General features: G+C 44.8%; 3 protein-coding genes across 4 annotated transcripts in view; 2 read left to right on the forward strand and 1 right to left on the reverse strand.

Annotated features, from left to right (window-relative positions):
* Window positions 1-68: 68 nt before the first annotated feature.
* LOC131479922 (uncharacterized) lies at window positions 69-497 on the reverse strand. Its single transcript, XM_058662141.1, has one exon. It carries the CDS (start codon window positions 327-329, stop codon window positions 69-71), a length of 261 nt encoding a protein of 86 aa, XP_058518124.1. The 5' UTR covers window positions 330-497.
* Window positions 498-529: 32 nt separating this feature from the next.
* On the forward strand, window positions 530-25,929 carry LOC131479924 (uncharacterized). Of its 2 annotated transcripts, none has more exons than XM_058662155.1 (2): window positions 530-697; window positions 25,787-25,929. In XM_058662155.1, exons 1-2 carry the CDS (start codon window positions 688-690, stop codon window positions 25,927-25,929), a joined length of 153 nt encoding a protein of 50 aa, XP_058518138.1. In that variant the 5' UTR covers window positions 530-687. The 2 variants fall into 2 exon arrangements, with proteins under 2 accessions (XP_058518138.1, XP_058518146.1); XM_058662163.1 differs by lacking the exon at window positions 530-697 and adding an exon at window positions 4,453-4,731.
* The window catches only part of CILK1 (ciliogenesis associated kinase 1), a 39,116-nt gene continuing 38,816 nt past the window's right edge, over window positions 25,927-26,226 (forward strand). Inside the window, exon 1 of the mRNA XM_004599446.4 lies at window positions 25,927-26,059. Within this exon, the coding sequence (XP_004599503.2) occupies window positions 25,959-26,059 (101 nt within the window). The 5' untranslated portion in view covers window positions 25,927-25,958. The remainder of the gene's footprint in view (window positions 26,060-26,226) is intronic.

The following is a 26,226-nucleotide window of genomic DNA, read 5'->3' on the forward strand; positions in this document are numbered from 1 at the left end:
CCGTCCCCTCGGAGGTGGGTGCTGGGTGTCCGGGTGTCTAACTCCTGTCTGCCTGCTTGCAGCGGGGCTTAGCAGAGTTCTCGGTCAGAGAAGCGCACCAGGCAGCGGCAGTAACTACGGGCCCGGCGTACGGCAGCCATCTTCGCGGGGCAGGGGGCCAGATAGGGGCGCGCAGGAGCCGCCGGGGCCTCGGGGAGCGGAAGAGCGCCCGCGAACTGCCGAGGAGGACGACTGCAAGCAGCAGCGGCGCACCGACCCTGCTGCAGACCCCGGACGCCGCGGCGGAGCAACCCTCTCCTCTGCCAAGAGCTGCGCGCCGCACCGAGCATGCGCGAGGCGGTGTCCGTCCGTGCGCCCCGCCAGGCTCCTCGGCCGGCCCGCTGCCCCGCGGTGCACGAGGGGGCGTGGGGTCGGGGAGAGGCTGCTACGCCCCCAAACTGCGGAGTCGACGGCTGCGGCTCAGGGACTGCTGAGGCCAGCCTGAACACGAGGTAGCTCGAGAGGTTTGAACCCTTAAGGAAGCCGACCCCAGGCGCGGCGAACTGGACGCTTGGGATGGTGGCTGCACGGCCCTTGGCAGGCGCCCTGCGGCAGTAATATGGAAAACTGTGGAACTCCGCAACAGCCCCGGGAAGTTATAAAGGTGAAGCTTTCCAAAAGCACCAGTCTTTAGGAATTGAGGCCAGAATGCGTTCAGGTGCGTAGCAGGCGGGAGAGCAAAACTACAGCCAAAACGGGGCAAGTAACACTACAGATCCCATAGAGCAATGCGGGGAGGACATGTGGCTCCAAGACTCTGAAGCCAAGAGGGGGCGGAAACTGCTTCCGCAATGCATTCTAGGGTTTGTAGTTCGCTGTTGCGGGTTGCGTGCCGGAACTTACACAGGGGCCTATTCCCACTTCTTAAAGCTAAAACACCTAATTGCACTTCATTCAAGTGAAGACCCCGTTTATCAGGCTGTGTTTTATTTTCCCGAACTTGTAATCGTTTTCACTAGGCAAGTTTGCATGTTCAATGAATACCTACCTTTATTTACCTGCATCTACAAACATTGAATTTCTAAAGTTTAATACCCACTGTTAGGATGCCAAGACCTTAGTTTCAACAAACTCATGCTATCTAACTTTCTGTTTTCTTATTTTGTTCTGGAAGCCTTGGAAAGCCTGCGCACTCTTTGGCTGTGAAATGAAGGAGATAAAGAAAAAAAGGAGTGAGAATAGTCAAGTAGAAACATCCAAATGCCATATCAGCTCCCCATGAAAAGTAGCTACATAATTAATAGAGGCCAAAAAATGTATTAGGTTTTAAATTTTAAAGGAGGTTCTGAGGGCTTGGGTCTTGTATAATTAGGTTTTGAAATTTAATTTGAGGGAGTTAAGTCTAAGAATTTGTAATAGAAGAAAAAAATAAATGAGGCTTTTGAATGCTGAAGATGAGTTTTGCCAATGAAGGTTGGGGGTACTGGAATTGTTTCAGAACTAGCCTGTTTCGTTGAGTTTCTGGAATGCTAGCTTAAGATGTTCTAGTCAATTGGCATAAATGTTTATTATTCATGCAAGTGATCAATAAAATTTGATCACTAAGATTTATAAAGAGAAAGGTTTGAATCTATCTAATTAAAATATTATTATGCTTCACAATGTTAGCAAAACAAAATTAGGCCGGGGTTCTTCAATACTGGACTGTCCTGTGTCAAACCAGGAAGACCGTTCATTGGAGAGGCTGCCAGGGACATGTGGTCCCACCATGTCTCCCCACCGCCCCCACCCCACGTTACCCACAGGGCCTATTCTAAAGGGAAGGTGGTTAAACAGGTTATTGAGGATAGCACAGAGACTTAATCGGTCTGAAGTCTGGCAGAGTGGTAGCATCTGTTGTCTATCATCTCTCCCCCTTTCCCTCCACCCCAGCTCAGCTTTTAATTAGAAACTGAGGAGTGTTTTTTAACAGTTGCAAATGTGCAGTTCCTCTCAAGCTTAGAATGTAAAATGGAAAGGAAAGTGGGGTGGAGTTACAACTGTTAATAGTTTTCGATTTTAGGTCTGTCTTACTATGTCCACTAGACCCTTCAAGGTTAATTATCTCATCGTATTATTTTTACAAGACTATATGTTTTTTGGGACCAGAACTACTGAGTAGCCCAGGAGATTCCTGTACACCTGGTACACTTGCTTGGATAGTTGGAGGTGCCTGAAACTGATGATTTTGGTTACTTTCAAAATTACTTTTCAGGGTGTTTGGCACAAGGATTAAGATGCCATTTGGGGGCCCGGCGGCCGTGGCCTAGCGGCTAAAGTCCTCGCCTTGAAAGCCCCGGGATCCCATAGGGCGCCGGTTCTAATCCCGGCAGCTCCACTTCCCATCCAGCTCCCTGCTTGTGGCCTGGGAAAGCAGTCGAGGACGGCCCAATGCATTGGGACCCTGCACCCGCGTGGGAGACCTGGAAGAGGTTCCTGGTTCCCGGCATCGGATCGGCGCGCACCGGCCCGTTGCGGCTCACTTGGGGAGTGAATCATCGGACGGAAGATCTTCCTCTCTGTCTCTCCTCCTCTGTGTATATCTGGCTGTAATAAAACGAATAAATCTTAAAAAAAAAAAAAAAAAAAAAAAAAAAAAGATGCCATTTGGGACACCCACACTCCCTATAGAGTGTCTGGGTTTGTGTCCTGGCTCCACTGCTAAATCTAGTTTCTTGCTAATGTACAGGTTTTTGTCCCCCACTGTGGGAGACTTGAATTAAATTATGGACATCTGGCTTTGACCTGACCCTGGCTACTCCAGCCATCTGGGAGAGTGAATTCACAGAAGAGCATTCTCTGCCACTCTTTCAGTTAATAATGAAAAATGAATTTTTAAAAATTTGAATTTAAAATACTGCTTTTTGTGATAGTATCAGATTTACTACTGTCTGATCTTTCCTGACCCGCATTTTCAATATTCACTTGCCAGGTGGTTTGGTTGCTTTATACAAAAATATGAAAGTAGAGCTATGTAATAAATGTTACTTCCCAAGTGGCCAAATGGGCCTTTCCCACTTAGGAGTGGAAAGCTAGAAAAACTGGACTGTTCTGCCTGTGGCAGGTTTCTTCAGAGGAAGGATGCAGGCTTGTCCTACGGGTTCCTTCCAGGAGGCAGGTGGGGGTGGGTAGATGGGTAGGGGTGTGGGGCGGGGAGCACTATTCTTAGGTCTCAGAGTTCAAAATACATGGAGGGAGAGAAAACCGAAAAGATGGGTAGAGAGGAAGTTCAGAGAAGGCACCACCGTGTATTAAGGGATTACTTATTTGTTACCTAAAATCATGTTACTCCCCTGACCCAGCACCAGAAATTGGGGGTGTTGTTCAGGAATTTGTTTAACAAAGGCCTACAGGTAAGTGATGCCTCCTACTAGCCTTTAAGCCCCATTGGCTTAGGAAAAATAAGTATGTTGATTTAAATCTGGGGGTTGGAGGAAAGTTCTTTATTAAGTGCTTCACAATCAATATTTAATGCATCCTTTAACATGATACAACGGAATGTGTTGGTTTTTTTTTTTAATTTAAGAGTTATTTATTTTCATTGCAAAGTCATATATACAGAGAGGAGGAGAGACAGTGAGGAAGATCTTCCATCCGATGATCCACTCCCCAAGTGAGCCAACGGCCGTGCTGCGCTAATCCGAAGCCAGGAGCCAGGAACCAGGAACCACCTCTAGGTCTCCCACACGGGGTGCAGGGTCCAAAGTCTCTGGGCCGTCCTGGACTGCTTTCCCAGGGCACAAGCAGGGAGCCGGATGGGAAGTGGGGCTGCCGGGATTAGAACCAGCGTCCAAATGAGATCCCCAGCGTCTTCAAGGGGAAGACTTTAGCTGCGAGGCCACCGCACCAGGCCCAGGGAATGTATTTTAAAGTGTGCATGACATGTTAAATTTTATGTAACTAGCACGTTAGGGCAATTAGCTGCCTACTTGGTTAAGAACCCCTGCTTTGAAACTTAGCAATAAGGTAAAAACGTTAAAAGTTCAAATGAATGCTAACAGGTCATTCATTGCTTTTGTGTCTTAAACTTATTTTCCAACCTTAATAAAAAGGTAGCAGAAAATTTACTGCTTCAACCATTTTGCGTGTCCTCCTTGGGGACAGCGGATTCCCCTTACAATATTGTGCAACCTTGGCCACTTTTTTTTAATGAGCTAAGTGGTTTTTCATCATGATTACAGTTAATTAAGTGGACTCAGACTGTGCACCGACAGCTGCCATCTGTAAATCGTGACAGTTGAAGGGCTGAGCCGTAAATCCAACGTGCGTTGGGAGAAAAGGGGTCGCAGTCGGGGTCAGAGGGCTGCTGGAGCTCTCCTACCCCCACCCCCACCCCAAACCCTTCTTGTTACTGCAACTTTGGGGCGACCCTGGCCCACGGGGCGCCCGCGGTGCAGGGCCGCGCGAGGCCAGCGAGGGGAGCTGCAGGGTAACTTTTCCCAGGGAAAGCGGCCGGTCGTCCCCACTAGCAGCCACCCTGCCTTTTGTTTGTTTTCCTGCCGGAGGCTGGAAAGCGTCCGGGTTCCTGCTGCTGTAGCATGCGCCGCGCGGCCGGGGCCACTCGCCGGTCCTCCCGGGCGTCCCCGCACCGAGCCCTCGGCCTGTCCTAGCAGGGCTCGCCCGGTCCCGGGTCCCGCGCGGGCGGCTGCGCCCCTCTCGCCGCCGAGCTGCGCTCACCGCAGGGACGGGCCCCCGCCTGCGTTCGCGGCGCCAGTAAGTGGGGTTCAGGGGACTTGGGGGGCTGCTGCCGGGCGACCTGTCACTCGGGGTCGGGGGTGGCCCCGGGCCGTGGGAGGCACCGACCCCCGCGGACGAGCGGAGGGCCAGGAAGAGGCTGCTGGGCTGTAGTTTCTCGCCTCCTGGCGTGAAAACTCGGCGTTGGTCGGAGTCTGGGGGATTCTGACGGTGTTAACCTCTTCGTTTTCAGGAGGGGCGAGAGCTTAGGCTGTATGAAGCCCCCTTTAGGGGGCGTTCTGGGAACTTGCTTATGAAATTTCCTGACTAGGCCCGGGGCTGTCCGAAAAGGGGTCTGAGCTGGAATCCTCACAGACTTCTTTGGAACCATTTTCCACTGAATTTTTTTCTGATGTGTGCGTTTTTGTTTTTTTTTTTTCCCCTTCTCCTTCCTGGTCTGAGTAGATGTTATGAGAAAGATGTTGAAGGGGTTTCCGAAACAGTCATTTCTTTTGTCAGGTCAACCTTTGAAAGTTTGTCTTTGGCACTCAGCATTAGGGCTGGCAGGTCAGGTAGCTGGACCGCATCCTCCTGCAGCGAGGAGGGTTCCTTTTCCCTTCCAACTCAATCAAGACTTCTCTTTTGCTACAGCCAAGCTAAGCCAGAGGGTTGCCACGCGGAACTCGGCTCGTGGAGCCGGATTTCTCTAAGGTATTGGCACCTGGAGCACTCTTGTTAGTAGAAGTTTGATAGTTTCCATTCTAGCATTTCCCAGTGATTTGGGGTTACAGAGAGCGCCCCACCGGTGAATGGTACCATTGCCCATTATAAAATGTGAATGAGCTTTAAATGTGTGTAGTCAGTGTATATATTATTAAGAAGAATTTGTGTCCTAGCCATATGCTCGACTGTACTGGCAGCTAATATATGCATAAATATGCACATTTGAAATAGTTTCTGAACAAAGTGCTACAATTTGGTGAATCTTTAAGGCCTTTATGTCTGAAAACCAGGAATTGTAAAACATGAGGAGGCAGTGGGTGTAGAAAGGACAGCAGTTTGGAAATTTTTTTGTACCATAATCCACACCCTGTCCACTTTGGTTTTCCTTTTCTATGTAGCTCTGTCCCTTTCTCCAAAGTCAAAACTGGTAGCTGGGCAGGAAGGGGGGCAGCCACGTTTCTTGGTGGGGGGGGGGTCTAGTTTTCAGGGTATACAAGTGTGTGTTGGAGAATTGATAGAACCTATGTAGGCAGAACTCTGTCACCCTTGCCAGAGGGAATCAGGATTTGCTGTAGCCTGGAATTTATCCATAATTTCCGGTTTCTGTGGCTTCAGTTACTTGCCATCAACTGTGGATTGAAAATAGTAAATGAAGAATTCTAGGAGTATGTAATTCACTACACTATACAATTACAATTGGTCTGTTTTGTTGTTGTTACTCTCTGAATTATGCCTGATTTTGAAGTCAGTCTTCATCACAAGTATGTATGTCGGGAAACACGTAGCATAGGTATGGTTTGGTAAGGCCAGCGGCCAGGCCAACGTGTGCCCTGGATAAGGGTGGGACAACTGTCGTCACAAGGAAATGATGTTTCTCACTGAAGTTTCTTCCCTGCTATGTATAAACCAGCTACCAGGATAGCGAACAGGCCGTTTGGGGTTTTATTTATTGAAAGCTCAGCGTCATCACTTCCCTTTTTATACTCTCAGTGTTGTATTCTCATTTCTTTCTGAACTTTCTAGTGAAGGTGGAAGTTATGTCAGTCTTGAAACTCTGGAATGATCTTTAACCATCTGTTCCTTCATTTCCTTCATCCTTTAAATCAATGAGTCATAAAGACCTTTGATATGTGTTTTTTTCTTCTTTCTTTCTTTTTTTTTTTTTTTCTTTTCTATATAAAGCTTTCCCTCTGTACTGTAACCCAGGACTCACACCCTTCCTCTGTTGGAATACCAGAACAGCATTTATAAGCTAGGCTCTTGGAAGGTTCTCACTGAAGGTTTGTCCAGCGAATGAGTGAATCAATGATTGAGAAATTTGCCTCTCTTTTTAAAATAATTGCTTCCTTTTATCTCTCAGCTGGTCTTGCAACGTGCAGTTCCTTTCCATTACCTGTTATCTCAAATCTAAACTAGTGTGCGTGGTTTTCTAAAGCCCTTCATAATAAGCCTCACCCTCCCTATCTAAAATTCTATTTTTGGTTCTGCCTATCTCTTTGCTGCCCAGTGCATTTTGCTCTCCTGGCTGTCCTCCTGAAGGGGCCAGCCTAGTGCCCCTGTAACATCACTGTTCCCTACTGCTGTCCCAAGAAGCCCTCCCTGTCTCCCTCTACCTCCCGTGGGTACAACTTGTACCCATCCTTGGAGGAGGAACTGAAGCCCTAGTTCTTTCATAGCGCCTTTCCCAACCATGTGTTCTCGCGTCTTTCCTTAAAGGCTTGAGATACTTGTTTGTTTTTGGTTGGTTTCTAATTGGCTTACGTTATTTTTATTTAAAGATTTATTTTATTCTTATTGGAAAGGCAGATTTACAGAGAGGAGAGATAGGGACAAAGATCTTACAAAGACTAGTTCACTTCCCTGATGGCCAAAACCAGGAGTCAGGAGTCCACTTGGGGTCTCCCACATTGATACAGGGTCCCAAAGACTTGAATCATCCTCTATGGCTTTCCCAGGCACAAGCAAGGAGCTGGGTTAGAAGTAAAGCAGCCAGGACATGAGCCACCACCCATAGTGGATGCCAGCTTTTGCAATTGGAGGATTAGCCAAGTGAGCCATTGCATCATTCCCCTTCCCTGACCCAGGTTGCCCTATTTTTAGCCTTTTTAGAACAGAAAGCTTGGACCGGCACAATGGCTCAATTGGCTAATCCTCAGCCTGCAAGCACCAGGATCCCATACAGTACCAGTTTGTGTCTGGGCTGCTCTACTTCCTATCCAGCTTCCAACTTGTGGCCTGGGAAAACAGTGGAGAATGGGCCAAAGCCTTGGGACCCTGCTTCAGAGAACTGGAAGAAGCTCTTGGCTCCTGGCTTCGGATTGCCTCAGCTCTAGCTGCTGTGGCTACTTGGGGAGTGAACCAGCAGATGAAGATATTCTCTCAGTCTCTCTTTTTATCTGTAAATACACCTTTTCAATAAAGATAAACAATTTTTTTTAAAGATTTATTATTATTGGAAAGCTGGATATACAGAGAGGAGGAGAGACAGAGAGGAAGATCTTCCATCCGATGTTTCACTCCCCAAGTGAGCTGCAATGGGCTGGTGCGCGCTGATCCGATGCCGGGAACCTAGAACCTCTTCCAGGTCTCCCGCACGGGTGCAGGGTCCCAAAGCTTTGGGCTGTCCTCAACTGCTTTCCCAGGCCACAAGCAGGGAGCTGGATGGGAAGTGGATCTGCCAGGATTAGAACCGGCGCCCATATGGGATCCCGGGGCTTTCAAGGCGAGGACTTTAGCCGCTAGGCTACACCGCCGGGCCCCTGATAAACAAATGTTTAAGAAGAAAAGAAGCGACCATAGTTTATGCATGGTAATTTGGTATTGGAATTTTGGAGTCAGGCAGATTTGTGGACAGAGCCTGCTCCTCATCAGTCACGTGGTGGTGTAATCTCCTGTGTGGGACGGGGAAATGCTTGCCCAGCTGGCTGTGGGGAGGAGATGGGCTGAGGAACAAGTCACGACTTAGAACTGTTGTGCCTGACCACGTCCTACTCTCCCACCGATTGTGACTAGGGCAGTCCTAAGCGGTTGTTGCCTGGCCTTTTGTAAGTAGGCCACTAGTGATGGTTCAGCCTGGCAGCTCAGAGGCCTGGGGGTAACCAGGCATTGGAGCCTTCCGAAGTGTTATCCTGGCTGTACTCAAGATGGCGTGAGCTTAGGTTATTCCTGGCTACAGCTCTGCTTCTGGGATCTGTTGCTGTTTTTCCATCTGAACCTTGCCAGGAACATAACTACCTTAATTTTTTTTTTCTTTTTTTCACTGAGGCTCTTGTGGCAAGCTCCTTCATTTCATTTTGTAGGATCTGGCTGATACTCAGCGCTTCTGTTTGTCCTGTCCGTTATAAGAAGCTTTTCACTGATTGTGGGGTATGTGTGAGTGCATGTTTTTGTGGAGCACTACTTACCTCTTCACTTCCTGGGGCATAATTCTGTGTAGAATGACCTTTTTGTGTGTGTGCACACAGCAGAAAGCCTGTCATGATCATGTCACTTCACTGTCGGCGCTTTCAGCCGTCTTCAGTGGTCACAGTGTTCCGAGAAAGGTCTGTGACTGAAGTATCAGCAAACTGTCCATCTGTGGGCCTCAGTGTTTGCGGTTAACTGAGAGACTGTGTCCCGCACAACCTAGACACATACTGTTCCAAGGTCATAATGTAATTGTGTCCTGGTATGTGGTTCTGTAGGCCTTTGAAATACAGCTCTAGCTTTCTTGTCAAAACATATGCGTTCCAAAAATTTCGAGAAGCCAATCATTTCTGGAGCAAACTGTGTAAAAATGCCAAGGAAGGAGTGTGGCTGGAAGAAAATCAGAGGTGACTTGACTCGCAGCCAGGGAAGGAGTAAAAGAAGCAGTTCACCTTGGGGTGGTAACTGAGGTTGAGGTGGGCATTCACGCTCAGTCTGTCCAATGTCAGGAAATTGCTCCTTGGTAGAGAACTGTTCCGCCTTGATTTTTGCCTTGTTTCCAGGGAAGCTGCATGTGGATCCCAGTGTTTAGAAAGTTGATATCTTCATAAGAAATGTTCTGTTGACACCTTTCACCACGGCAGGCTGCAGTCGCACCCTGTCTATGTTGATTTGCAAAACTGTGGCCAAGACTGAGGAAAGCTCGTCTTCATAGAGCTACATTTTTGTGTTCAAATGTATGGACTCAGGATTAGTAAAATATTGATGTCTGTTGCAAAGGAGGAAATAAGAGGCGCTTGATAAAATTTTTGTAGATCATGAAACATGTAATACTCATGCATTAAAAAACATACTCCTCTATAGATAACAAATATTCTGTTTTGATTAGTCTGGAGTTCATCTGTGAAGTGAGGATGTTGAATAATCATTAAATTCCCTAATAGAGGAAAAAGTGTTCTAATTCTATAAAATTAAATAAAACTCCCTCAATGAGTCCTAATGAATTAACATTCAGTTAAATATTATTTTTAATGTTTACCCTATATATTTTTTTTAAAGATTTATTCATTTTATTGCAGCCAGATATACACAGAGGAGGAGAGACAGAGAGGAAGATCTTCCGTCCGATGATTCACTCCCCAAGTGAGCCGCAACGGGCCGATGCTGCGCCAATCCGATGCTGGGAACCTGGAACCTCTTCCGGGTCTCCCACGCGGGTGCAGGGTCCCAATGCATTGGGCCATCCTCAACTGCTTTCCCAGGCCACAATCAGGGAGCTGGATGGGAAGTGGAACTGCCAGGATTAGAACCGGCGCCCATATGGGATCCCGGTGCGTTCAAGGCGAGGACTTTAGCCGCTGGGCCACACAGCCAGGCCCAACCCTATATATTTTTAAAGATATACTTTTCTTTGAGCAACAGATTTCATAGAAAGGGAAGGAGAAACAGAGAGAGAGGTCTTCTGTCTGCTGTTTCACTTCCCAAATGGTCGTAATGGCCAGAAGGGAAACAATCCAAAGCCAGGAGCCAGGAGCTTCTTTTAGGTTTCCTGCATTGGTGTAGGGGCCCAAGGACTTGAGCTATCCTTCACTGCCTTCCCAGGTCGTAAGCAGGGAACTGGATTGGAAGTGGAGCAACTGGGACTCAAGCCAGCACCCACGGAGTATGCAAATGCTGCAGGCAAAGGATTAGCCAATTGTGCCACTGTGCCGGCCCCTCCCCTAGATTTTAATAACCTTTGTGGTTACTATGAAAGGTAAAGCCCAAGAATCAGAAACTGAGGCATTATGGTATAACATCCAGCTACATTTTTGACAATGCCTTGAAAGTTACTTCTCTGCTTGAACTTGTGGTTCCCAGAAGTAATCATCCTAACCCAATTTTTTAAAATGGAAGGCCCAAGGTGGTGCATCACACTTCATTTGATACATTTTCCACTACAATGAAGTTCCTTGGTAGCCCTTGATAAATGTTCAGTGATGGCCCAGAGAACTGCACATATTTCAGGAAATACCAGAGTGAGTCATTTTTTGCCTCTGTATGTATGCTGTGACCTGTCTAGGTGCTAATAACATGTGACTGCCCTCTTGGCCATTCTGGAAGATGACACGTCAGCCAGAGTGACAAAGTATCATGGTGAATGTCCAACTGCGTGCAGCCATCTTAGTACTGGGGACAGAGGGTTGGCTCCAGGGCTCCCCATGTGGATGCCCAAAGCCCTTGTATAATACTTTTGTATACCTTTTATAGTACTTTTATAAAACCCAACACGTATCATTCCTTATAGATTATTTTTTTTGTGCAATTTTTTTATTATTATATTTTTAATTGTTTTTCTTATCTATTTGTTGGAAAGGCAGAGAGAAAGAGGTGGTAGGTTGACAGAGCTCTCATCTACTGGTCCACTCCTCACACCAGCCAGGAGGTGAGAATGCAGTCTGGGTTCGCCATCACCTGTGGCCTCCCAGGGTACAAGTCAGCAGGAAACTGGAATTAGGAAGGGGAGTTGAGACACGAGTTCAGGCACCCTGATATGGAATTTAGGCATCCCGAGCAGCATCTTAAACACAGTGTCAAATGCCTGTTCCTTCCTGTATACTTTTAAGTCATTTTTTATTTCATAACACTTTATCCAATGTATATAATAATTACAACTGTGTTGTTTCATGAACAGCAAGAAGAAAATGCTGTGCATTTTTAGAAAAGACACAGCTTTTTCCCCCTAAGTATCTTTTTTAAAAAATAAAAGATCTACTTTATTTTTATTGGAAAGGCATATTTACATAGAGAGAAGGAGAAAGATCTCTGTCTACTGATTCACTCTGCAGGTGGCCTCAAGGGCTGGAGCTGAGCTGACACAAAGCCAGGAGCCAGGAGCTTCTTTCAGGTCTCCCATGTGGGTGCAGAGTCCCAAGGCTTTGAGCCATCCTCTAAAGCTTTCCGAGGCCACAGATGGGGAGCTTGAAGGCAAGTGGAGCAGCTGAGATATGAACAAGTGGCCCAGTTGGGATCCTAGTGGATACAAGGTGGGGATTTAGCCACTAGACTATGGGATTGGGCCTGGGCCCAGCCCTCTCCTGCTCCCCACCCAAGTATCTTTGGTTGTTAGTTGGTTAAGCCCATTGATTTGTAACCCACAGATGGGGCAGCCACCCATATTTGACCACATCATAGAAATGAGTATCTGCACAAACTTGTCCTTCCCAGAAAATACTTACTAATAATTTTATTCTCTTAGATATATACCACCTTTGTAAAGTGAATTTATTAGAAAATAATTTATGATAAAGATGATTAAGAGATAAAAGCTTTCATGTTGTCTCAGCTGTTGAAAAACAAATATCTTACTTAATTAGCATAAAACGTTTTAGAAGGACACATGCTTTTTGAACAATAATCCAGAAATTGTTGTTCGGTTTTGCAAAGAAGGGGAAGGATGGAATGGCAATGAAGGTAGACTTGGTTGTGTAGGAAAGCCACATCTAGTCAAAATTACACACAAATCCACAAGCTGCTCATTTACTTCATTGCATCCTTGTTTTGAGTTCCTGTTTATGCCAGTTTTATGCCAGGCATTCTTCTAGGAACTGGGAGAGCAGTTGTGACAAAACAAGCTTTTCATCCTCACCGTGTTTGTATTCTAGAAGTGAATAGTTTTGGGTGTATATTCCTGGAACAGGGATAAATGAGGGTGACAAGAAGATCGCTGACATATTTCTGCCTATCTTTGGGGTTTCCTCTGCTCTCGGGATGAAACTGTGGTCCAGGGGTGAATTCCTGCTTGCTGCCTGCTTTTGTAAATGAATTGTTTTTTTTTTTTTTAAAGATTTTATTATTATTGGAAAGCCGGATATACAGAGAGGAGGGGAGACAGAGAGGAAGATCTTCCGTCCGATGTTTCACTTCCCAAGTGAGCTGCAACGGGCCAGTACGCACCGATCCAATGCCGGGAACCAGGAACCTCTTCCGGGTCTCCCACGCGGGTGCAGTGTCCCAAAGCTTTGGGCCGTCCTGGACTGCTTTCCCAGGCCACAAGCAGGGAGCTGGATGGGAAGTGGAGCTGCCGGGATTAGAACCGGCACCCATATGGGATCCCGGCGTATTCAAGGCGAGGACTTTAGCCGCTAGGCCACACCGCTGGGCCTGTATCCATGCAAATTTTATAGCACATTTACCTAAGGAGCTGACCTAAGTGTTCTTCTACAACATCATGTAGAACAATTCAACACAATATATTAAAGAAAAAAATGCTTCATATAAAAATAAAACAAAGCCATGGTCAGCACACTGGGAAGGGTCTTGAGGGCTGTGCAGCCTTGGTAACGTCTCTCAAGCCTGGTGTTGTCGCACAAGGGCAGTCAGTATGTGCAAAAGTGGCTACAGTTGAATTCCAACACAATTCATTTACAGGGCCCGGCGGCGTGGCCTAGCGGCTAAAGTCCTCGCCTTGAATACGCCGGGATCCCATATGGGTGCCGGTTCTAATCCCGGCAGCTCCACTTCCCATCCAGCTCCCTGCTTGTGGCCTGGGAAAGCAGTCGAGGACTGCCCAGAGCCTTGGGATCCTGAACCCGCGTGGGAGACCCAGAAAGAAGTTCCAGGTTCCTGGCTTCAGATTGGCACAGCACCAGCCATTGCACTCACTTGGGGAGTGAATCATCGGAAGGAAGATCTTCCTCTCTGTCTCTCCTCCTCTCTGTATATCTGACTTTGTAATAAAAATAAATAAATCTTTAAAAAAAATTTGCATGGATCCTTACTATATGAGTGTTTGTCAGAAAGTTGTGGGAAAGAGGGAATTAAACATTGGTATACAACATTTTAGAAATCCATGCGTAGGGCCCGGCGGCGTGGCCTAGCGGCTAAAGTCCTCGCCTTGAACGCACCGGGATCCCATATGGGTGCCGGTTCTAATCCCGGCAGCTCCACTTCCCATCCAGCTCCCTGCTTGTGGCCTGGGGAAGCAGTCGAGGACAGCCCAAAGCTTTGGGACACTGCACCCGCGTGGGAGACCTGGAAGAAGTTCCAGGTTCCCGGCATCGGATCGGTGCGTACTGGCCCGTTGCAGCTCACTTGGGAAGTGAAACATCGGACGGAAGATCTTCCTCTCTGTCTCCCCTCCTCTCTGTATATCCGGCTTTCCAATAATAATAAAATCTTTAAAAAAAAAAAAGAAATCCATGCATAGATTGTTAGTAATATGCATTTCTCATGAAGTTTTTCAACATTCTGTTCTAGATACAATTTTAAAATTGTTTTATACCTGAAGGAACAGCCAAAACCAAAAGCCAAGAACTATCACATAGGTTGGCAGGGGCCATGCCCTTTGGTCATCCTCCACTGCCTTCTCAGGTGCATTAGCGGGCAGTTGGATTGGAAGCAACTAGCCTTAATTCTACCAGCACTCTGTTATGGGGTACCAATGTCACAAGACAGCAGTAACCCATTGTGCCGCATTTCTGGCCCTCGAAGTGAGTATCTTAACTGGTATGTTATAACTGCTAGGCCAAATGTTGCCCCTGAAGACTTTCTCGAGTTTAAGGCACCAGCACCTTTGGTATTGCAGCCAACCTTGTGCATTCTTATGGGATTCAGGAGCTAGCTGGCACATGAGGTGTTCTTGTTTCAGAGCCTAGACTGAAGGAGGAGGGAGAGGGGAAGGCGTGAAGCCAGTTTGGGCACATGAATGCCTGATTGTCTCTTCCTGCTCTCATCAAGTTGATGCAATAGCTGAAAATTTTACTAATGCACTCATCTGTCAAGGTCAGCACAGAGCCAAGTTCTGAATGAAGATTTTTTGTTGTTGTTTGGCCTAATAGCTGCTATTCCCAATGCAGAATAAAGCAGTAGTCCAAGATTTATTTCATTGTGTAAGGGCATCAGAACTAGTCTGTAAACCAAGATACACTATTTTTACTACCTATGTAAAAGAAATAGCAGTATTCACATTGGGAGAGTGATGACACATTCAATCCTTGATAGGAAGTGTTATTATAAGCCTGGAAAAAGAAAATGGAACGCAGAGGTACCATAGGAAGGGTCGTTTAATGATTTGACACAGAATCCAGTTTTCCTGTGAGGATGGATGAAAGTAATAGAACCTTTTTGGTGTAAAGCAGTTAAGACCAAGAGAGACAGGCTCTTCCTGAGGGTCTGGAGGGTGCCAGTAGCCCTGGTAAACATCAGTCACCAAGAATTAAGTTTGCATATCATTCTGTCTCCAATTGTAAGACATGGGCACTTGTGGCATTTTTCCAATGGTCATCTAGGTTTCCAACTAAAGAACAAGTGGGCTGCAGTTGTCCCTGGCCCAAGCCTTTGTGGGCTGTGAAAGAGCAGGATGCACCAAGAATGGTACACAGTGCATGCTACTATCCATGAATAGCTGTTCTTAGCACCCACCCTACCCACTCCTGGAGGATTGGAGGTGAGGGAGAAAATTGGGACAGATCACAGGGAGGTTTTCTGCAAAGTCACCAACTGAGTGACTTCAAAGATTGGCTGGAGCTCTTTGATAGAGGGCCAACGCTCTCCGTTCATTTTTGGGTACAGCCTTGTCCAAAGGTCAAAGACCTGACCTGATGCCACAGGAGGGTGCGGCAGCGTCGCTGTGGGAGGGCCCAGGCAGACTGGCTGTTCTAGCCCTTCTGTGGTATTTAGTGATCCCCCATCAGAACTTCAGAGCACTGGTCAGATCAAACAAACTGGCAATCTTTATATGTGAAGAATCAGTAGTCCTGAGATTTTTGAGGTTCTTACCCCTGGTGGCGCAGAAAAGAAATAGCACAGACCAAAATTCAAACTGGGCCATTCAAACTCAGGACTTGCTGCATGCAAGTGCAGCCTGGATGTGAAGTGTGAAGGCACAAAAAATGACAGAAGAACAGCCCTGTGAATGCAGAGGGTGAGGCTGTGTGCCAGTGGCCCCAGGGAAGTGACTGGCTGAAGACAGGGTACTAGTGGCCTCATGGGTAGTCAGCTGTAACTGTGTGGATTGAGCCAGGGGCTCTGCAGAGAGCATGCACTGGACTGAAAGAGACAAGAAGGCTGCATTTCTTAACTTTGAGAGCTGGTTGAGGCTCCCAAGTGTTCACTTGAACACTGCCATGCATCTGCCCTAGATACTCATACACTGAATGGTAAGAGACGTGACATTAAATGGTTGAACACATGTGCTCTCATTTACTCCCCAAATGCCTATAATAGTTGAAGTTGAGATCTCAATCCCCAGTCTCTCATGTGGATGGCAAGAAATGAACTCTTTCAGCCATTACCACTGCCTGCCAGGGTACCTATCAGCAGGCAGCTAGAATCAGGATCCAAAACTGAGAACTGAACCCGGGTACTCTCATATCAGCTACCAGGCATCTTTATCACTAGGCAGGATTTCTGCCCTTATATTTTTAAATACAGGCTGAAAGTATAACTCTGCGCTCAACCCCTTTCCACTTTTTTGGATTCTGTTCTACCCACAGGGTATGGAATTGCCATTTGCTAGTATGAGCTACTCAGGTTTCTGGATAGAATTGTGAAGTCTTGTCCACTGTGGATAAGTTAAAAAGAAACTCCTCTGTTGCAAAAAGGAAGGTCCCTTGTTGATTTTGTAAGTAAGCATGGATTTCTGATTTCACCTTTTTTTTCCTTACCAGTTTCACTCTTAAAAATTCAGAATGAGTGAAAATCATTGCTGCCTTAATTTATGTTGTCTTAAGGTCTTTAACATGTTTTGTTGGAGAAAGGTAGGACAAATTAGAGCCTACAAGGATACCAGAGCCTACTTCCCAGAGCCTGTGAATGTTATTTTTCATGGAGAAATAATCTTGGCAAGTGTAGTTAAAGAGTTTATGATGAGAGTGTTACGAATTGCCTGGGCACAACTACAAACAGCACTCTGTGAGAAAGAGGCAAGGATAGATTAGAAAACAGAGAAGGCAACGTGACCCAGGAGTAGGAATTGGAGTGATGTGGCCCCAGGCCTAGGAGTGCTGGCACGCACCAGAAGCCAAGAGGCAAGGAACAGACTCCCTCAGAGCCTTGTGACAAAGTGGTGGCACCTGTATTTCCAACTTGGGATACTGATTTTGACATCCGGCTCCAGAAATGTGCAAGAATTTAACTTTATTGCTTTTAGCCATGGATAGGGAACATCCAACCCATGGACTGTATACAGTCCCATGAAATCATTTGGCATGGCCCTACCAAACCAAATACAGACAGAACTTGAAATTCAGTAACTATATGTAGCAAACTAACTTTAAAAATATATATATATATATCTTAATATATATATATTTTAAATATATATATATATTTTCATTGGAAAGATTTACAGAGAGAAGGAGAGACAGAAAGATCTTCTGTCCACTGGTTCACTCCCCAACTGACTGCAGCATCCAGAGCTGAGCTGATCCAAAGGCAGGAGCCAGGAGCTTCTTCTAGGTCTCCTGTAGGGGTGCAGGGACCCAAGGCTTTGGGCTGTCCTCTGCTGCTTTCCCAGGACACAAGCAGGGAACTAGATGGGAAGTAGAGCAGCTGGGATATGAACGGATGCCCATATGGGATCCTAGTGCATGCAAGACAAGAATTTTAGCCACTGGGCTACTGTGCTGGGCCCGGCAAACTAACTTTTAACGTTAGTTTCTGAATGGCCCACAAATGATGTTATAAATGGGTTTCATGCCCCTGAAAAACCGTAAGTTCGTGGAAATTGGTTACAGAGCCCAAAGGAAGCTAATAGAACAGATCAGGAAGACATTTTGATTAAATTTTTTTTCTGAGTAACACAGATATTGCAGAATATGGTAACTGACAAATCCATAACAAGTAGGCATTGTTTAGGTAGCAGTGGCTCCACAGTTCTTGGGAGATTCCAAGCCAGTGATCTGCACAGGGGCTTTCCCTTCCTTGTCGACTGTTAGCACTCTTGTCCATGCTCTCCTGGGAGCTTACCCTATGTGCCCTGTTTCTGCAGCAAGAAGCAGATCTATCAACTATATCATAGTGCCTTATACTTAATTTTTCCTTGAGTGATACTTTGTGCATTCTTTGACTTCCTGACTGTATCTCAGACATTCTTATTATCTGACATGTTTTATATACTTCTCTAAAAATAAATGTCTACACATTTCTGTGTTTAGCGGTAATATTTTAGGTGAATATTACAACCACAGACAATCGTAAGCAGTAGGACCTATCTCATACTTACTGACTGATGTCTCCATAGAGTGATGTATGGATCAAATATTGTAGAGAGGAGCCACCATAATGTGTGAAGAGGAGGGGGAATGAGAAAATGGGATGTGTTTTTATACTGAACTGAGACTTGTGTTAGATGCAATTAAAGATGTAAAGTAGGGTCTGGCCTAGTGGCGTGGATCCCATGTGGGTGCTCATTCATGTCTCAGCTGCTCCACTTCCCGTTCAGCTCCCTTCTTGTGGCCTGGGAAAGCAGTAGCGGATGGCTCAAAGCTTTGGGACCCTGTACCCATGTGGGAGACCTGGAAGAAGCTCCTGGCTTCAGATTGGCTCAGCTCTGGCCCTTGTGACCATATGAGAAGTAAACCAGCGGATGGAAGATCTTTCTCTCCCTCTCCTCTCTGTAAATCTGACTTTCCACTAGAAATAAAAATTGTAAAAAAAAAAAAAAAAAAAAAGATATAAAGTAGCTTCAGCATTCTTGTTGTAAATGAGCATTCCAAAACACTGAATTAATAAAACATATTAAAGTATTCAACTTCTTTTTATATTGTTACAGAGAAAGGAAAGACAAAGAGAGCTTACCCTCCAGTTCTCTCCCCAAATGGCTGCACGGGCCAGAGCTGAACCAGTCTGAATCCAGGAGTCAGGAGCTTCTTCCTGGTATCCCACATTGGCACAGGGTCTGAGGACTTTAACCATCCTCTGTTGCTTTCCTAGGCTGTATACAGCAACCAGAGCATGAGCCAGTGGTCACATGGGCTGACAGAGCCAGCGCCTAGGCTCAGCCTTGTATGCTGCAATGCTGGCCCCAGATACTTGCATCTTATATCTTTGAGATTTTCTTTTTTATTTGAAGACTGACTCTATAGAAGTAGATTTCTCATATTAGGAATTAAAGAAGGGTACACAATAAAAAAATAATCATTAGTGAGCTGACACCTTTTTACTACTAAGGCTCAGATTGAGAATGGCACATGTACTTCTTTATAACTGGGCCTCACCCGGAATTCCTAGCTGTTTGCTGCCTAGCATTTGTTTATGCCCTTGCCTGGCACCTCTCAACTCTGCTTGCACATTGGAGTCATGTGAAAAGCTTTTAAAAATGAACACAGCTCATTCCCCACTCCTAACTTGCTTCCTACAGGAATTAGCAGAAGATATTCAACTTTCTCCTACTGCCTCTAATGTTGAGCCAGGGCAACAAGCACCAGACTTTTGCCTGCTTGTGTATATACTCACCTGGAGTAGTTGCGCTGTTTTCTCTATCTTTAATTCCTTTCTCTGCTTTTCTGTATAAACAAACCTTGCTCATTCTTCCATGCCTTGATTCTATTTCTTTTTGAGGGTTATCATAGCTCTCCCTTTTCTCCCAAAAACTGATTGCTCTCTTCTGTTTTTGTTCTTGTAGCACTTTTTGTATACTTTTGTGTACATGACAATTGTGAGTTATTTAAAGGAAAAACTCTCACCTTATATGTAGTAGGTCCCCAGAGCCTTGCACAGGGCTTAGTATCTCAGTAAATATTGAATAGAATTATGTACTATCAACCTGACATCAGTGCTTGGAGAGACACATTGTACAGTTGATAGCAATTACTCAAAATAACATACTGGAAGGTAGCTGTTAGGGATGGTTTAGTGGCACTTGGGGTAAGAAGCTGTTTGTGGGACCTGGTGCAGTAGCCTAGTGGCCAAATCTTTGCCTTGCATATGCCAGGATAGACACAGGATATCCCATATAGACACTGGTTCATGTCCCAGCTGTTCCACTTCCCATCCAGCTCATTTCTTCTTGTCTGGGAAAGCAGTAGAGAATGGCCCAAAGCCTTACAACCCTGCACTTGCATGGGAGACCTATAAGAAGCTGATCAGCTCAGCTCCTGCTGCTGTAGCCACTTGAGGAGTGAACCAGTAGACAGAAGATCTTTCTCTGTCTCTCCTTCTCTCTGTAAATCTGCCTTTCCAATAAAAATAAATAAATCTTAAAGAAGAAAAAGCTGTTTGTGATGCCTTCATCCCAAGTCCTAGCCATTCTACTTCCAATCCAGCTCCCCAGGAATGTACTTGGGAAGGCAATGGAAATGGCCCAAGTACTTAGGAAACCAGGTTGGAGTTCCTGGCTCCTCTTGGCTTTGGCCTCACTCAGCACTGGAGGCCATTTGGGGAATGAACCAGTACATGGAAGATTCTCTGTTTCCCTCCTTCTCTGTCTCTTTGCCTTTCAGATAAATAAATCTTTGGAGAATAAGTGCAACTACTGCAATTTGAGAGTCAAATCTTGCCAGAGTAGTTGAATTTTGTTTGACAAAGTGTAACAAGGAGGAATTGTCAAGGTAACTATGTTGAATGATTGACCCAGTCTATCTCAAGATTTTTCAAAGATTTATTTATTTATTTATTTATTTGCTTACAAATCAGAGTTAGAGTTAGAACTGTAGAGAAAGAGAGAAATCCATCCGCTGGTTCACTTCCCAAATGTAACAACTAGGGCTGGACCAGACCAAACTCAGCATCTAAGAGTGTCATCCAGGTCTCTCACGTGGATGATAGGTGCCCAAACACTTGGGCCGTCCTACTGTTTTCTCAGGCTCATTAGCAGGGAGCTAGATGGACAGTAGAGCAGCCTGGGCTCAGACCAGCACCCGTGTGGGATATAGCTTAGCTTGGTGTGCCACAATGCTGGTTACCAATCTATCTCAATCTGAACCTCTTCATTGCTTCATAAGTAACTTTTTCAGTGATAATCTAGGAAAGCATTGTTCCAATTATACAACTTAAGAAAATTAAGTGGGATATTAATTATCAAAGGACTCTGCAACTAATAGGAATAGTATACTGTTGTCCCTCAAAAATGATGGAAACCCACCTGTTACTGTAATACAGATCATTATTAAGGTTTGGCCACCACAGTTTATTAAGGACATGGAGAAATATGTGAGGATTCAGAATGAATGCCAAAGATAATTAAAGGAGTGGAAAATGGATCCCAGGAGGAAAGGTTGTACAATTCAGGCAGCAGGCCAAAGCACACACCCGATAACTGGTTTCATGTGTATATAAAATTGTTATGACATGATTTCTTTATATCCTGCAAGTACTAAGCATGGAGAAATTAACTTAAATAAGTACCTGAAAATGTTAAATAGTCATGAAGAAAATTGTTGTAAGTTGATTTAAAAATGCAAATCTGAGCATTTTGTCCCCTAGTTAAGAAACAAAACAAAAACCCCTTAGTTGACTTTTCATTATGCCTTTGGGTAAAGAGGTACATGTTTTTTTCTTAAGTAAAGGACATAATTTATTAGTTACTTGATTTTTCACAAAGGTTTCACTGATTTTTTTAGGAAGATGACATAAAGCAGTGGTTATTGGAAAATGAAGTTATGAGTGATGTGGTAATCATATAGGCTGTATCAAAAATAGATGACAATAAACATGAAGAAAAGTAGACAGCAAATTCTTAGACAGATTTGCTTTTGCTGTGGAGCAGATGCTCTCCTTATGTTATATTGAGGCATTGCCTGAATCCCATGCAGCCCCCAATGCAGTCATCATAATGTGGTAAACCATATTGTACAGTAGTATTGTGTCTTCGGAACCAGTTAGTAATAACTAAACCTCCATTTGAGTAAGTTAAGCTAAAATAAATCTTCCTATCTGAACCGTCACTGCTGTTCAAGGTGGGCATTGGCAGGAAGCTGGAGCTGAGTATTGAGCTCAGATACTGTGGTATGGGATGTGGGTGGGCCTCTAACCAGTGTCTCAACAGCCGGGTCAGTCATCTGGCTCCAACGCCTATGTTCTCACACCTCACTCCAGCCCCTCTGCTTTTGTTTCTGCTCCTGGCAGGGATAGAGCCTTGTTTAGGTTACAGAAAATCTGCTCTTCTTTTTCTTTCAGCACTCAATCTTTTCTGAAGGCTTTTTGTTTTGCCCTCCTGAGCCCAGATGGAATTGACCCAACTGGAAACCCAGTGTGCTTTCCTCTTATCCCTTCCCCTATATCCCGTAAGCTTGAAATACGTTGTTTATATTCATGAGTACATAACTACATGCCCACCTCCATTAAGCCCCCAAACCCTCCCATGAGATTGGTATTTTTTTAAGGTTTTATTTTATTGGAAAGTCAGATATACAGAGAGAAGGAGAGACAGAGAGAAAGATCCTCCATCCGCTGACCCACTCGCCAAGCGGCCACAACAGCCAGAGCTGAGTCAATCTAAAGCCAGGAGCCTAGAACCTCCTCTAGGTCTCCCACACGGTGCAGGGTCCCAAGGCTTTGGGCTGTCCTTAACTGCCATCCCAGGCCACAAGGAGGGAGCTGGATGGGAAGCAGGGAGCTGGATGGGAAGCAGGGCCACCGGGACCAGAACCGGCGCCCATATGGGATCCTGGTGCATGCAAGGACTTCAGCCACTATGCTACCGTGCCGGGCACCCATGAGATTGTTTTTGAAAAAAAAAAAAAAAAGACCCTTTTTATTGGACTTGTATCCCCAGAGCTAAACCTCAGCTCTGTTACTTAGGAAGCAGTTTATAAATATTTATCAGTCATCAGTGAAATACATTACTGTAAAGAGCTGCCAAGGAGGATGTAGGGAGTCTGATCCTGATGAGTTTCAAGAGGAAGGGAGATGTCCCTCTGATCAGGGGTCTTAATGTGGTTCCTGGGGAAAGGGAAATGAATGGGATGGTGGGTGGAGCTTGCTCTCTAAAGCATTCAGTTGTGTAATAGAGTGTGGTGAAATCAGGAATGGCTTTTATAGCAAGGTTTCCCAAGCTCACACACAGCCTTCAGAAGAACACAGCCCAGCTGTATTTTTGTTGTTATTGTTCATTTAAAGGCTTATGTACTTTTGTTTATTTTTTTTGAAAGGCAGAGAGATTCAGACATAGCTATCTTCTTTCCATTCACTGGTTCACTCTGCGAATGCCTCCATTAGTCAGGACTAGACCAAGCTGAATCCAGGCATCTGCAACTCCATCTGGGTGAGCGTGAGGGACCCTAGCACTTTTGCCATCACCTGCCTCCTTCCCAAATGTGTATTAGCAGGCCACTGGAATCAGAAGCAGAGCCGGGACTCAGAACCGGACACTCTAATATGGGATGCGGGGTCCCAAGCCACATCTTAACCACTGTACCAAATGCTTGCCACTAATTTTTAATTCTGAAATAATTTTAGACTTACAGGAAAGTTGTAAAAAATACAGAGAGTTCCTAAAAACTCTCACTCAGCTTCCCCTAATATTAGCATCTTATATAACATACAGCAATGATCAAGCCTAGAAATCAGCATTGGTATAATATTGTTAATGACAGACAGTGTTCATGTTTCATCAGCATTTCTACTCATGACTTCCTCCGTTCCAGGATCCTGTCTAGGATCCCACTGTGTATTTAACTATCCTGGCTCCTTAATTGCTTCTGTGTGATAGTTTCTCAGTCTGTCCTTCCATGATTTCGACACCTTTGAAGCACCCTAGCCAGTTGTTTGCAGACTGCTGCATCCCCCCTTTGGTGTCTGTCTGATGTTTTCTCATGATTTACTCAAGCTTACGTTTTTGACAAGAACATCATAGAAGCAGTGCTGTGCCCTTCTCAGCACATCATGTCCACAGTTACATGAGATCATGTTTTATTTTTGGTCATGTTGAATTTGATCACTTGGATAAGAAGTTTTCTGCCTGCTAAATTGGTATCTTTCTTCTTAATGTTAACAAATATCTAAGAGTTATTTTAAGTTATACAAATATCCTGTTTCTTCCATATATTCATTTCACATGCATTAGTGGATCTTGCCTACCAGAACATTATTGAGGTGTTTACTTAATGTAAATTTATTTTTATATATATATATATATATATATATATATATATATATATTTCAAAGGCAAAGTTACGGAGAAAGGAGGAGAGACAGACCTTTCATTCATTGGTTGATTCCCTAAATAGCCATAATAACTAGAACTGGGAAGACCTAAAGCCAATAGCCAGCAGCTTTATCCAGGTCCCCCACATGCATATAGGGACCCAAGTATTTGGGCCATCTTCTGCTTTCCCAGGCCATCTGCTAGGAGCTGGATCAGAAGTGCAGTAGCCAGATCTCAAACTGATGCCTAAATGGGATGCCAGTGTCACAAGCAGCAGTTTTACCTTATCCGCCACAGCACCGGCCCCAGTGAATTTCTTATTTCTTTCTTTCCATCAGTCCTTAATGATTGGAATTACTCTGGAAAGGGAAACCGAATAAACCAAATTCAAATACTAAATATATCCTTCTGTTCATTAATTTATAATATTTTAATTCTCCAGATTGTTCGTTTAACAAGCATAATTTTAGATATTATAGTTTTATTCTTATTTAAGAAATTTTATCAGGGGTGAGTCTGTCAGGCTAATCCTCTGTCCTGCAGCACTGGCATCCCATATGGGCACCTGAGTCCTGCGCTTGCTGCTCCACTTCCCATCCAGCTCTCTGTTATGGCCTGGGAAAGGAGCAGAGGATGGCCCAGGTCTTTGGACCCTCCTGCACCCATGTAGAAGACCCAGAAGCTCTTAGAGCCCAGCTTTGGATCAGTTTAGCTGATCACTGTGGCCATTTGGGGAGTGCGCGAGTGCATGGAAGACCTCTCACTCTGTCGCCTCTTTCTATCAAGTTTGCCTTTCAAAGAAAAATAAATCTTTCCAATAAATAAAAAAATATTTTACTGATGTCTGCTCAAGGGCATTGTGATTACTTACCATCCTATTTTATTTATTGTGGGAAGACTAGATGCTTCTCAGTTATTTAAAGAAAAACAATAACTTATGTCAGACCCACACAACTGAATGAGTTGAAGAAGGACAATCCCTACAGAAGGCCTTGAGTTATTTGTTCCTGTTTATCATAGTAAACATAATAATCTTGATGCTTACCCACAAACCATTCATGGAACACATAGTAACTTCTCTATCAGAGGAACTTCAATGTTAACGTTTCTTGATATTTTTTGTTGTTGCATGTTTACATTGTTAATCATAACCCAAGTGCCCAGGACACAATATATTTAGTGCATGGTATATAGGATATTTAGTACAGATCCTGATAACTCAGCGTTTTTTATCTACCCCAGCTATGGTGCCTAGAACAGTTAGTCAGCAGGAAAGCATTGAATTGAACTGATTATTTCTGAGTCAGTGACAAATTTACTTTCTAAACACATTGCGTCTAGTTTTATTTTTAAAAAGAGTAAGAAGAGAGTATTAAAATTTTTTTGCAGGCAGAGTGACAGAGAGAGGAGAGATAATGAGTGAGCTTCCGTTCACTCGGTCACTGCCTGAAAACCACAACATCCAGGACGAGGAGATCAGAGCCAAGAACCTAGACCTTCATCCAAGCCTCCCATTTTCTGTTGTTTTTTCAGGCCTGATGGTGAGGGAACTGAATCAGAAGTGGAGCAGCTAAGACAAACCAGTGTTCATGTGGGATGCTGGTGTGGCAGGTGGCAGCCAACCCACTACATCACAGTGCTGGCCCTGGAAAGAACATTATTTAGACCAAGGATTGACAGAGTTTCTGTAAAGGGCTGAATAGTATATCCTTTAGATTTTTCAAGCCATATAGTATTATAAATGCTCAACTCTGCTATCAGACAATAGTGCAAGTACATGCACAGACCTCTCTTGCAATAAAACTTTCTTTACAAGAACAAGTGGTAGACTGGGCAATCTAATGCAGTTTATCAAAACATAATATTGACATAATATTGTTGTCTCATTTTTCTCTACAGGCAGAAGACTAATCTTCGAAAATATGTATTTGGGAGATAGTCACGTTCTGTTGAATACATTGTGCTGGTGCTGCCATCGAAAAATCTGGTTACACTCTGGGGAGGCCTTCTACCACTGCAGGACTCAACCGCCGCGGCTCTGAGATGAGCGTCTGGCCCAAGTGCACACACCATGAATAGATACACAATGATCAAGCAGCTTGGGGATGGGACCTATGGTTCCGTCCTGTTGGGAAGAAGCATTGAGTCTGGGGAACTGATTGCCATCAAAAAGTGAGTTTTATCTCCTGAATCCATCTTCCCACTATACATTGTCAATATAATTTTTAGCTCTGCCTTTTCCATTCCCATCTTTCAAATATTTATAAAGGGGAGTGATTAGGAGGCAGGGAGAAAATCCTGTCTGTAGATTCAGTGATTATTGACAGTGCAACACCATG

Source organism: Ochotona princeps, chromosome 1 (genome assembly GCF_030435755.1).
Source record: "Ochotona princeps isolate mOchPri1 chromosome 1, mOchPri1.hap1, whole genome shotgun sequence".
NCBI lineage: Eukaryota > Metazoa > Chordata > Mammalia > Lagomorpha > Ochotonidae > Ochotona > Ochotona princeps.

Excerpts from the sequence above, each read along its gene's own strand:
- LOC131479922 (XM_058662141.1), bottom strand. The coding sequence starts at position 329 with ATGCTCGGTGCGGCGCGCAGCTCTTGGCAGAGGAGAGGGTTGCTCCGC.